Source organism: Cyprinus carpio, chromosome A10, assembly GCF_018340385.1.
Source record: "Cyprinus carpio isolate SPL01 chromosome A10, ASM1834038v1, whole genome shotgun sequence".
Taxonomy (NCBI): Eukaryota; Metazoa; Chordata; class Actinopteri; order Cypriniformes; family Cyprinidae; genus Cyprinus; species Cyprinus carpio.
This window is the reverse complement of record NC_056581.1, coordinates 3,457,572-3,471,503: the sequence shown is the minus strand read 5'-3', so window position 1 is coordinate 3,471,503 and position 13,932 is coordinate 3,457,572. Positions and strand designations below refer to the sequence as shown.

General features: G+C 36.5%; 1 protein-coding gene across 2 annotated transcripts in view; it reads right to left on the bottom strand.

Annotated features, from left to right (window-relative positions):
- Positions 1–1,918: 1,918 nt before the first annotated feature.
- Positions 1,919–13,932, bottom strand: part of LOC109062759 (protein lin-54 homolog) — a 14,653-nt gene continuing 2,639 nt past the window's right edge. For both annotated transcript variants that reach the window (XM_042764756.1, XM_042764755.1), the window contains 13 exons: positions 11,303–12,017; positions 9,513–9,630; positions 9,280–9,410; positions 8,989–9,144; positions 8,044–8,245; positions 7,513–7,583; positions 7,150–7,347; positions 6,976–7,067; positions 6,563–6,634; positions 4,552–4,654; positions 4,206–4,343; positions 3,896–4,098; positions 1,919–3,582 (listed from right to left, as the gene is read on the bottom strand). In XM_042764756.1, coding sequence (XP_042620690.1) covers positions 3,384–3,582; positions 3,896–4,098; positions 4,206–4,343; positions 4,552–4,654; positions 6,563–6,634; positions 6,976–7,067; positions 7,150–7,347; positions 7,513–7,583; positions 8,044–8,245; positions 8,989–9,144; positions 9,280–9,410; positions 9,513–9,630; positions 11,303–11,992 — 2,373 coding nt within the window. In that variant the 5' untranslated portion in view covers positions 11,993–12,017 and the 3' untranslated portion in view covers positions 1,919–3,383. The remainder of the gene's footprint in view (positions 3,583–3,895; positions 4,099–4,205; positions 4,344–4,551; positions 4,655–6,562; positions 6,635–6,975; positions 7,068–7,149; positions 7,348–7,512; positions 7,584–8,043; positions 8,246–8,988; positions 9,145–9,279; positions 9,411–9,512; positions 9,631–11,302; positions 12,018–13,932) is intronic.

The window sequence follows — 13,932 nt, the reverse complement described above, 5'->3', positions numbered from 1 at the left end:
ATGAAGTGTAAAATTAAGTTTCTTCATCACTCAATGTAGTTCAGAGGGATTTTAATTCTGATACATGGTATTTTAATCAGATGGACAGACATGGTATGTGTTAAACAGAAAAGAAAGGACAAACAGAAACACTACTACAGTCTGCCTCATCATAAGAAACACGGAAACATTTATACATTAGTGAAGTTTTCATTTGTGAAAAAAACATGACAATTTTCCGAAAGGTACAAAGGAGCACTAATGTTCATTTACATTTATACAAGATAACATTGACTGGCTAAATACGTCCAAAGATAAGAACTCATTGTTCATTATCTTCTTTTTCGACAAAAGTACAACCTGAAAATCATTTGCATGTGTCAGAAATCGAATGGAGGAAAGGGTCTGGAATATAAACAGAGTTTATCACCATAAAATATGAAAAAGATACTAAAACAACTAAAACTGGGGAAATATGAACATTTTGGATGGCACAGGTGAGGAACCCTGCATTATTATATCTTCTCTACAGCAACTATAATAGCAAAAAATACTGCAGCCATATGCATAATTTGAAAGATGTGGTTATGACAATATTAAAAATCGAAGACAGCTCCAGAACAGCTGATGAAAGACAAGAATACAATAATGTGAGTCAGGAGTCGTCTAGCAGATTGCTTGCAGTCATGCAGCGAAATAATCTTTACTATTAGTTATGAGGACATTTACATAAAAAAGCCCTGAGTATAGAGATGGTTATTAAGGCATAACAAGGTGCATTAGCAGTTTATTTCATGAAGGTTTTGAGGAAACATCGCCCTATTCCACACTTTTACTAAACGGGTTGAACAGGCACACACGTAACCAGCTGTTTGATTGTGAAATATGTGGCAGATCAGAAACCTTCAGCTATAAAATATCATGACAGTGTGATGGTCTGTTTAGTGATGAATAAAAGATGCATTCAACAAGCATATCTGAGTCTGGGAAAGATAAGATTATTAAGTTCCTTCATAGTTTTAGTGACTGTCTGATATATTAAATAAAACGGAATAAAATCAGATTATTTTGGCAGATTACATGCAGCAGGTTTTTCATTTTGAATCAACTGTTAATGCTTAATCTGTTTTTAAGAAAGCAAACTTGCACAGAGAGGAAATGTTTGAGCTGTTATGTGAGAAGGCACTATGTAAAATGAAGTCAGCCTGTCCTCTAGTGCTCTTAAATAATGCTTAAAAGTCCATATTAAGCACCTGTGCCAACCAAATCATGGCTTCAGCCAAACCTAAAGACCTCCTCGAGTTGATGAATTTCTTTCTTATAGCACTTCTACCACAGAAACATTGAATATCCCATTTAATACATATAACTTGCCTAAGGACCTACATAATGCCAGTGAATCACAAACAGAACACGTCATATTTCACCCCAAAACCACAAAATTAATAAAAACAAAACAAACAAAAAAAATTGTAATGCAATATACATAATCCTATTTTGTGGACCACAAAAATTACCTGTATATATTATTTAATTTAAAAAGAAATCTATATATTTTTTATTTTTTTCTCATTAATGTAAAATAATGTTACTAAATCTAATTTCTAATAAGAAATTTAAAAAGTGATCCAAACTGTAATACAATTTTATTTAAATGATCATGCAGTTTATTTTTTCTTGCATTATGCATAATGATTATCTTATTATATTTATAAATTCTATATAAATCTATTTTTTATTCTCATTACTGTAAATTTTTACTACTAAAAAGAAACCAAACTAATAATTCTTGAAAATCAAAAATTATAATTACAATTATGAGAATAAGATTTTTCTTGCATTACACATAATTTGATTACTTTACAACAACAACAACAAAAAAAAAAACTAATTAATTTATGTAAATATGTGTGTGATATTTTTTTTTTTGTGAGTGTTTACAGTAATGAGAATGAGTTTTTCCCTTTTATCATAAACATTATTTTTATACATTGGTTATTGAAATTCTAAATAAACCAAAACTCCTTTTGATTCTCATTGCTGTAAAATTATTTTACATTACTAATAAAATAAAAAAGCAAACTGTAATACAGGTAATTTTAAGTCAAAATAACATTTGCAGTAATGAGAATGACATTTTTCCTGCATTATGCATAATGATCGCAGTTTCATTATGACAATGGAATTAAGGCAGTAGTTCACCCAAAAATTAACATTTTGTCATTTATCCACCCTCATGTTGTACAAAAAGAGTTTTAATTACTACTGACTTTAACATTGAGAGAGACAGAGAAAACAAACACCGACACGTTTCTTAAAATCTCTTCTTTTATGTTCCACAGAAGAAGAAAGTCATACAGGTTTGAAACAACATGAGGGTGAGTAAATGACAGAACTTTCATTTTTAGGTAAAATAACTTTTTAATGGCTCCTAAAATAAACTTGTTTTTCTTTAAGCAAAAAAAAACATTTTATTTTGGGATGAAATATGAACTGGAGATGTTCTTGACAGGTTTCATGAGATTCACTGTGACTACAGACGTGAACTCATCAGACTCTGAGTATGGAAAGGTTTGGTTTAATTTGGCCCTGACAGAGCGGATCGACCAATAACTGCAAAGAAAACCCAAAACAAACGAACCTAGTGAAAGAATTCTGAGATGAAGGAGCATATCAATCAAGCCTCAAGACTCACAACTGGATTACAAAGCTTTTTTAGCTGCTTTTTTCATCAGTAAAGATTCAACTCTAATCTTATCAGATTTTTGGAGTACAGGAAATCTGCACCGCCGTGCTCTGCGTCAATCTCGTGCGACTCTCACACCGGCCCGGCTGAGTGTCTGCATGCTTGAACATGAACACGATTCTGATTAAAGAACAAAATCTGCTATGAGCACTTAAATATAATGAAGCTACAGTACAGGCTACTTACTGTATACAAGTCATGATCAGACGACTAATCACATGTGCAGGGACGTTCCTTCAGCATCACAACTGTCCCGAGGTTATTAAAAAGAAAAAAAAAGGGGGCTTTCTGACAACAGTGAATGATAATATGAAAATCCAATTTTAAAAGACAACCAAATATCATGATTATGCAGATTTAAAAGTGGAAAACGTTGCCAAACAAAACAAAAACTACCTTAAAATTGTATCGATTGATCTAAAATAAACCCCCTCCGGTAAAGCAAACAGTGCAAGTCCATCGCAGGGGCTACAATGAAGTACTGTAGTCCTCCTACTGAATATAGTGCGTCCTCCACAACACATCTCACAGGCCAATGGGAAGTTCTGCTTTGTGTCTTTTATTAGAAAGCCCATGGATCCATATGTGGGGCCGGTAAAAGTGCCCTCGGCGGAGCCCGATTCTAGGTTCAGCAACACCCTGGGTCTGAGTCACGGCTCTAGCAGTTGATGGGACAGTCCGTCTTGGCCTTGCCAGCAAAACTGATGATTCTCCTGAGGCAGCGACCAAACTCCTCCAGAATGAGGCGCTCTGCCACGGCCTGAGGCTGCGTGGTGAGTTCGGCCTGCTCGGCCTGCTCCAGCAAACAGTCACACGTCGCCTCGGCCACTTCCTTTGTTACGAATGTGTACGGCAACCTGGAAAGAGATTTACACTTGAATTATTATAAGAAGATCATTTTCGAGCACTAAAAGGACACAAAGTGTTTTCCATGTGGTTTCTAGACACTTGCTAGAAGAACGCACAGGAAATTACCTAGTAACCACTTTAAATATATTGCTATGGTATTTTAAGTAGTTTTTACTCATTAATTGCTGTTTGGTTTACCAAGAATTGCTAGGAATTTGCTTTGGGTTGTTGCTAGGAAGCTGATTAGGTGGTTCATGGGTAATTGGTGGATTTATTGTGATGGACAGACATCATAATGCAGAGTTGATAAAGTGTACGTACTTTCCGCCTCCGCTGGTGACGGCCGGTGTGGTTCTGGTGAGCAGGTCTGAGATCTGTGAGGACAGTTTGGTTTTGGCTGCGGTTTGCTGCTGGACTCGCACCTCTGCAGCGTCTGCCAGGTGCATCAGTGTCTTCCTCTCCGGACTCTCCTCAAAGTTCTTGCAGCCCATGCATTTGCAGATAGACGAACACATGATCTTTGCCTGAAGTGAAGAGACAACAGAATGATATCTGGTCCTAAACATCAGAGAAAACTGACCATATCTTCTATTCGACACTTCCACATTCTTTGCAGAGTGCAAACACTCACCTCATAACACTCGCAGTAGTTTTTCAGACAGCCAGACTTCTTACAGTTGCAGCCTTTGCTGTGTCTCCTGTCTGACTCCCCTTGTTTGCCTTTGCCAATCTTGGGCTTGAAAGCCACAGGGTTTCTGTCTAAACATGCCTGGGAGAAAGTACATTACATTTGATGCCTATAGATATTCAAAGCATTACAGCAGAACCGTCCTGTACAGCAAAACAAACGAGATGTCAAGGGTGTTGCTAGGTGGTTGTTAACTGGCAAATAGAAAAAAGCACATTTGAAATACTACGTTTGTAGTGAGATGGAAAAAAAAGACAATGGAGATCTAGTGTAGGCAGTAATTCATTACCTTGATGGCCTTCAGTCTTTCACTCTCATGATCAAGGTTGTTAAAGCAATTAACACAGTTGCAGTTATTACAGAATTCCCCGTTGGCAAAGCAATCACAATACCTGTGAGACGAGAGATTCAACTCTTAGTGTAAATCCAAGATACAGTTCATAAAAGAACTGCAGTTGCTGTAAAGGTACACGAGGCAACTTTTTGAGGAATGTTGCAGAGCAATGTTGCTTGGCCAGTTTCCCAATGAGAATCTGGATACTTTAGATCGGTCGTGGGCCCTGCGTCTCACCTGGTTGCCCGCTGACGGCAACTCTGCCCACAAACATTGCTCAAAAAGTTGCCCCATGTATCATTACCTTAAGAGTGACATAAATGTTCAAAAGTGGTAAGATTTTTAATGTTAAAGTTTCTTATTGTCACTAAGACTGCATTTATTTGACCATAAATACAGAAAAATATTGTATATTATTATTAATACAATTTAAAATAACTGTTTACTCTATTTTAATGTTTTAAAATGTATTTCTGTGATCAAAGCTGAATTCTCAGCATCATTACTCCAGTCTTAAGTGTCACATTATCCTTTATAAATAATTCTACTTTGCTGATTTGCTGCTCAAGAAATCATCATATTAATTATCTTATTATTATCAGTTTTGCACAATTTGTTGCTTCCTATTTTCTTAACTTGAAAATACGTTTTCAAGATTAGCTGATGAATATAAATTTCAAAAGAACAGCAGTTATTTGAAAGTAATCTTTTGTAACATTCTAAAATTCAAAATGATAAAAATTTTGAAATTTTGAAATGATAAAATTTAAATCAATGTAATGCATCCTTGCTGAAGTATTATTAAAAAAAAAATCTTACTGACCCCAAACATTTGACTGGTAGTGCATGTAATGCTTCAGGCAAAGCAAAACAACAACAACAACAACAACAGCCCCTGCCAGCTTATTGGCTGCATTTACACTGCAAGTTCACACAGATCTGACCTTTTGAGCCGTCTGTTTACATTCACTTTTAGACACGACTGGTATCTGATATCGGTGTTTACATAATTCCCGCCCCAAAATGATCGCTTTACTATGCACATGGTAGACCCTTGGGTATTGAATGGTCTTGCTATTAAAATCATTATTTAGCAGCCTGGACAACAGCTGTCATGAATGTTTTGCAGTACAAAATCTGACTGAACAGATAAATAACGGAAAATAACGGTAATTTTAATTTGGCTATTTTATTTATAGCTCTTTAGAGGTGGAATTCTTAAATGAAATAAAGTAGCGCAAAGATGATATTTATTTAAATTAATTTGAATGAATTATCGAGAGAGAGAGAGAGAGAGAGAGAGAGAGAGAGAGAGAGAGAGAAAAAGAGTGTGTGAAGCTTGGGAACAAGTGAAAGTTATCACTTCATTGCTAAGAAATATAATGTAGCTTTTAGTAGCGAAGCTGTTATATTTATAAAATTCATCGGGCGGCGCTGAAAACCAGCTCCTGAATGTGCAATTTCTCACCTAGCCTATACAAAGTTATATGTGTGTATAGACATAGGTTGGATGTCCAGACATCAGATATGTATCCAATTAAAATCCACATTTGGAAGTGGCTCAGATCGTATGCGAAAAAAATCTAATCTCATGCGGATTTTTGTGTTTATATGTAAGCAACAAATTCCGATAAGATGAGCAAAAAATCTGATTTTTTGTGCCAGTGTAAATGCAGCCTTAAACTGCTTGACAGGGAGTGCTTGTGAGCAATAAAATTTGAAATTAAATTTGTACCTGTGATAATCTGCTTCCTGTCTGTCAGAATTAACTGTTCTTACTGGTGAATTTGACAGTACGAGAACTGAATTGCAGATTGTTAAAAGGAAGGAAATTGTTGTAATATTATACAACTGGATCTGGAAACTATGAAAGCACTTGCCAAATGCAGCAGCTGAAACAGGTTACACCCTTTACATGGACCATTTTCAGCTTTAAAAGAATAGAAACAAATACTGGGTAACATACAATTTCAGACACTGTGACCGTGTGCAGTTGCAGGGTTTTCTCGGCCTTGAAGTTGCTTCGGACGTTGATAAACTGTAATAAAACACAGGCAGAATGCAACCTGAGGGTTAATTTGTAAATATGTGACCTGTGCTGGCAAAATGAGTCACAATGAACACATTTTAAGGTAATTAAGTAAGTAACCAAATAAAGGTAATTAAACATCTAAAATTATTATTTGGAGCATTGGGATCGCTAAACGAGGGCTTAATGAACTAATTTTTGTGAGAACCTCAAAATTGACATCTTTCACTTTTTTTTTTTTTTTTTTTGGACTGTAGCTCAAAATTAGCCCATGCGCATTCCGACTCATTTTGCCAGCATGGGTCACATATACACACACGTAACAGTGAGGCATGTGGCGCTCGGCTCACCCGTTGAGTGAAAGCCTGGCTTGAGTCTGTATGGGGGTGGCTGTTGAGAAGGTGGAGCTGCTGGTCAAAGTCACAAATGCAGGTTGAGGGATCTATGGGATCAAGCAAAGTGGGAGAATTCCTTCAAACAACCAGACAAACTCATACATCATGCTCCATCGCTGACATACGGACCTGTGTAACGTACGGGGCAGGCAACACAGCATAGCCCATGTTCCCCGAGCCGTGGGCAGGGGCGAGCACAGTGCCTGGCGGCAAGCTGGTGAGGTTGGGCTGGATCTGTGGCAGATGTGTGGCTGGCATGATGAGACGCTGGGGCGTCTGACTCGTGGTCACCACCTGGGCTGCTGACGTAAAGGGTTTGGGTACAACCTGTGCACAAAAAGATGTTCAAGCATGTGTGAACTGTTTCTGATGAATAACAGATTATGAACACCAAGCCATACAGCAATATTACCAAAACTGCAAGATCAGCCAAAACAATGGTGTCACTGTTCAACTGTATGTGTGTAGTGAAAGAGGTGTTTCACTGTGTACCTGTTTGATGCTCTGTGCTGGGACGATGGGTACAGACATCCGTACTGCAGCATTCATCATTACAGGCTTGGCTTTGTAACAACACAACAAAAAATACGTTATTGGATTTTCTTAAATCACTTATGAGCCAATTCATTTTCAGTCATTCATTATAAAAACAATACTCTGTGACAAGAGGGGTGGATATTTATGGACCAGTGCCTAAAACAGGAATTATTGGAACTGAAAACCAGTTCCAGTTATACAGAGGGAATAAAAAAAATAAAATCAAAATCTGTAAAGTGTAGTATGTTCACAGAATAAAAGACTCCTGTGGTTCTTTTTATTACTTTTTACTCCTCTGGTTCTTTTAACTAAATCATGCTCATTCAGGGTAACAGTTTAACACCCGAAAAGATGACCCTTTTGAGCTGATTCACTTGAATCAAAAACATACAGCTTACAACTAACTGAGACTGAAATCAGTGAACTATCCCTTTAAATTCTTTCATTTTTCTCCTCCCTCACATGGGTTGACTGTGATATACCGACCTTGTTGGATGGAAGGGTTGGTGTTGGTGCTGCCGCCCGACTGTGCCGTGGTGCTGCCAGTGGTGGCCGTTACCAGTCGCACATAATGGAAGCGGCTGCCCGGCACCTGGATCTGCTGCACGTTGGGAGGTGTGCCGAGGGGGATGATAGTCTTAAACTGGGATGTTCCCACTCCTCCCACCGTCTGTACTGGCTTTACAGTCTGTACACAGAAATCAGCATTAAATGTAGTAGTCAACATGTAAAATTACACTAATTCATAGTTTTCAGACACGTGACTGGCTCAAAGGCCTGGTGGGAAAAACATCCCTAGAACTGCAGCACAAGCCCGTCAGTTTTCCATCTGTTTCCAATAAACAAATATTTAGATCATCTCTCAAAAGGATAAAAGAAAAATGTGAACAAAATGCAAGTTTTAGTCATTTGCATTACATTTAAAACACCCGCTGAAATATTTCAGTTAAAAACCGTGTGACATTCTAAAATGTTTCATGTGAAAACACTTAAAGTACTTTTAAAACAGTGATTTTAAAAAGATCAAATTAAAGCAGATGCAGGCAAGTAGATAAGCTCGGAACATGAACGCAATGTGCTAAACGGTGGTTTCTTTAAAACGGTTTTCTATGGGAAAACATTTAATGTGAAACTTTGCGTATTGCGTTTATATTCTGGGTTCATCTGCTTGTCTGTGCCAAGTCTGCATCATCAAGGTGTATACTGAATTTGGCCTTTAAATATCACTGTCTTACTACATTACTACTTAATGCAGACCTCATAAAAATAACTAGCGTTCAGCACTGGAAAGCCTTGTTTTGCCCTCCATGTGGGCGTTCCTGTAAGGGTGTGACGTCATATGAAAACTATGAATTCAAGCTGTTATTACAGGATGGGGCAATTAAAAATCTTTATTTGACCGCATAGCAAACTGGTTCTAGTTTGGCGTACCTGTGTGTTGGGCTGACTGGTTCCTGCTTTAGCTGGAGAGGTGGCGGCAGACTGTTGAACTGTGAGGATCTGCTGGCCCAGAGCCACATTGAGCGGCAGCGTCACAGACTTCTGGGGTGAGTTTGGAGACTGACTGGCCACTGAAACTACAGTCAGCTACAGACAGGAGAAACATGAGGAAGAGGGTGACATCAGAAACCAGAGTGTGGCCATCATTGAAAAAAAAAAAAAATGGCGTCGACAGGTGAATGTGATTGCGGTGCCAGTTTTTAGATTTAAAAGATTCAAGACCTTGCTGGGAGACTTGAGAGGCGAGATGGCGACTTTGCTGTTGCCAGATGTATTCTGTGGCACAGTGCTGGTCTCACCGATGGTGATGGTGCGTGGAGGTGTCACCGGAGTACTCTGGGTAACAACTCGCCCTGTGGACAAAAGAAAGGATGTCCAATTTAGATATCACAGCTGTGCGATTAAAAGAAAAATCACTCTTGCTCATGTTGTATTTTATAAAGACAGAAGAGCACCAGTCACTACAGGAGCCACAGAAGCTGGGCTGGACAGTCCTTTATTGTTCAGGGCTTTTGTGATGATCAGCTTTGTTATCATCGGTCCAGCTGTAGATACTGTGGGCTTCTTTGTGATCTGTGAAGAGAAATGTGATACTTGGCAATTATTTCAGATGCCCATGATAGACACTGAACAGGAAATAAGATTGCACTTTAAGCTCATTAAATTAACTTATGTCATTTTGCCATAATAATGCATGCCATTTTTCCTTACAGAAAAAAATATGTACAAAAATGGCTACAAAAATGAATATATTATTAGAAACCATAATTAAATCAATGATTTGAAAAATACAGTTAAACGTCATTTTTCTTTTTTGTTTTTAAATATGACTATAAATATATCATTAATAAAAACAATTCATTTTAATAATAAAAGCTAATTTTAGTAGTTATTATTAAAGGAATAGTTACCCAAAAATGAAAATGACCCCATAATTTATTCACCCTCATGCCATCCTAGGTGTACATGACTTTCTTCTTTCAGACAAATCCAATCGTAGTTTTATTGAAAAATATCCTGACTCTTCAATGCTTTATAATGGCAATGAATGGGTGCTATTTTTCAATATTCCAAAAGACATCAAATAAAGTGCTCCCATCCATAATAAAATGTTGGGGGGGGGGGGGGTAATAAAGGCCTCCTGCAGCATATCAATGTGTTGTTGTAAGAAAAAATCCATATTTAAAACTTTATAAACCATAATCTCTAGCTTCCACTAACTGTCATACGTGCATTCATTCCGGCAGATAATATTTTAAATATAATTTTTTTTCTTACAAAAGCGCATTGATTCACTACAGGAGCCGTGTGGAGCACTTTTTATGATGAATGGATGCGCTTTATTGGACTTCTTTTGGACTACTGAAAAATAACACCCACACACTGTCGTTATAAAACTTGGAATAGCCAGGACGTTTTTAAATATAACTCCAACTGGAATCGTCTGAAAGAAGAAAGTCATATACAACTAAGATTGCTTGAGGATGGGCTAATTTTTATTTTTGGGTGAATTATCCCTATAATAAAACTAAAATTATATATTTTAAATATTACTGTAAATATTATATTATTAAAAATAAAGATAATAGCTCATTTTAAAAATACAGTAATAAAATGCATGTTTCCTAATAGAAAAGCATTTACAAATATGTAATTAATAAATATAATAGCTCATTTAAATTATACTATAAAAATAACTCATTTTGAAATATTCTATTCTTTTTTTAAATTACTACAAAGATCATTAAAATTAACAATAAATAATTTTAAAAAACAGCAATAAAAATGCATTTTCCTTACAAGTAAAAAACAATGTTATTTATTACAAAAAATGGCTTTAAATAGTTATAATAATAAATGAAAACATTTTATTAAAAATACAGTAAAAACAAGAATTAAAAAAAGACTAGAAATAATAATACATTTTAAAAATACAGTAACAATGTATTTTTAATTTGCAAAAATACAAAACATTTACAAATATGAAAGTTTTTCTATTCTGTCCATGCTTGAAAGTGTACAAGTGACTAAACTTGTCGGCTGCAGAAATAACAGATTTTTATATTAGGTAACACCTTGGCAATAAAAAAATAAATAAAAGAAAATTATGAGAAACTGTGGCCAGGTAAAGACCCTTGCAATTAAAGTGTCTCTTTAGGGTCTTAAAATAAAATAGTAATATATATGCTTCATTTCTGCGATGTCTGCATGATCAGTGTTTTAATGAAAGGTTGTAAACACCCACCTGAAGTGTCTTGAGCTGCTGGGCCTGCAGTGTGCTGGAGCCGCCCATCAGCTGACTGGCTGAGCTCACCGCTATCACAGGCTTCCCTACTGTCGTCAACATTTTGATCTGCGTCGGCTGGGCCTTGGCGTCCCCTGTGCCCTGGGTAGTGGCAGGCTTGTTCCAAGTGTGGGGCAGAGCCAACATAATGGGCTGCCCTGTTTTACTGAGGCCGGCAACCAAGAGTTTTTGGCCCTCTGGCTTGAGCACAGCAGTGCCTGGAGACTTGCCATCTGCAGCGGGGGCGCTGGCCACTTTGTTGATGATGAGCTGGTGATTGGCCGGGACAGTAACTCTAGAGATTTTGGGGAGGTTCTGAGTCACCGCAGGACCGGTGGTTTTGGCGGAGGTGGTGGTGGTCATGGTGGTGCTGGTTATGAGGCCTGAGGGGGCGAGGAGGAGTTGAGTTCCCGAGCTGGTGCTGCACTGAGCATCAGTGGAGGCAGAGCTCATCTGCATAGACGTGGTGGCTGGACACAGGCTGACGATTTCAGGCACCTCTGTTTCCATAGGAACCTGCGGCGGCTCAGGTTCAGACTGGGGAGGAGCAGCGAGGTGCTCGACGGGGAGCTCCTCTTCCATCGCGATGGCTTCTGTATCCATAATCTCATCAGGGAGGAGGCTGTTGAGCTCAGGTGAAACCACATCCATCGTGTACAGAGTTACTGAAAACACACTGTGGGGGAAAAAACACTTCTTAAATGAGAAGCTAGAGAAGAGAATAGATTACTGAAACACTACTAGAATTCATTCTGTGCTGATTCGCTGCCGAAGAAAGATTTCATTTTATTATTATTAATGTTGAAAATAGTGCTACTTAATGTTTTTGTTGAAACCGTGATAATTTTTTTCAGGATTCTTTGATAAATAGAAAGTTTAACTGAACAGCATTTATTTGAAATAGAAATTATTTGTAACGATGTAAAAAATGTCTCTGCAGAATAAAATCATTCATTTCTTAACTTAACCTAAACCTTTGATCAGTATTTTACTACTTCTAAAAAGGAAAAGGGGAAACACACACACACACACACATATATACACACACATATATATATATATATATATATATACACACACACACACACACACACACACACACACACACATACAGTACAGACCAAAAGTTTGGAAACATTACTATTTTTAATGTTTTTGAAAGAAGTTTCTTCTGCTCATCAAGCCTGCATTTATTTGATCAAAAATACAGAAAAAATAATTTAAAATAATTTAAATTATTATAATTTAAATTCAAATTAAATAATTTAAAATAATTTAAAATAATTGTTTTTAAATTTATTATACTTTAAATTATCATTTATTTCTGTGATGCAAAGCTGAATTTTTAGGATCATTATCACATGATCCTTTAGAAATCATTCTGATATGATGATTCATTATCAAAGTTGGAAACCGTTCTGCTGCTTAATATTTTTTCAGAACATGTGATACTTTTTTAGGATACTTTGATGAATAAAAAAGAAAAAGAAAAAAAAAGAAGCTATGTTTTTAAAATATAAATATTTTGTAATAACAATATACACTACTGGTCAGTAATTTGGGGTCAGTAATTGTTTTTTTTTTTGTTTTTTTTTTAATAAAATCAATACTTTTATTCAGCAAGGATGTGTTAAATTGATGAGTGATAATAAAGAAAATATATTATTAGAATATATATTATTAGAATTTTTTTTTATTTTGAATAAATGCAGTTCTTTTTAACCTTTTATTCATCAAATATATTAGACAGCAGAACTGTTTCCAACACTCATAATAAATCAGAATATTAGAATGATTTCTAAATGATCATGTGATAGACTGGATGTTACATGTGACACTGAAGGCTGGAGTAATGATGCTGAAAATTCAGCTTTGCATCACAGGAATAAATTATTTTTTTAAAGTATATTCAAATAGAAAACTATTATTTTAAGTTGTAATAATATTTCACAATATTACTGTTTTTTCTGTATTTTTGATCAAATAAATGCAGGCTTGATGAGCAGAAGAGACTTCTTTCAAAAACATTAAAAATAGTAATGTTTCCAAACTTTTGGCCTGTACTGTATACACACACACACACACACACACACATACATATAAACAAGTACTTTTCCAAATATTTCCACGACATTAGCCTATTTCTAATGACTTTTCTGGGTACAGAAAACAAGTTCAATATTTAAATGTACTCTAATATTGCAGGGTTTGTGAGCACCATGTTATCTTTTTCAACATGTCTAGACAGCATTTATAAAAACTGAAAGGTACTGTACTGAGTGAGAACAAGTGTAAGCAATTTGGTTAATATACATTTTTTTGTTTATGTAGTTGGCAGTCTGGAGTGAAACTACTGGCCCAACCCCTCATATCAAGCACAGCTGCATAATTATGTCACATAATAATAATCTGTTACATTCATACTGGCGGGCCATTCAAATTCCCATTTCGACTAAACGCTGCACACACTGCGAGCGACGCGACGCGACGCGCCCCTCCCATTCATTCCAGTCACTCTCCGCTGTTGACTGTTTGTGCTCAGCTGCTACGCGGCTAACTAGCACAGGAGCTAACCAGCAGTTAACACACAA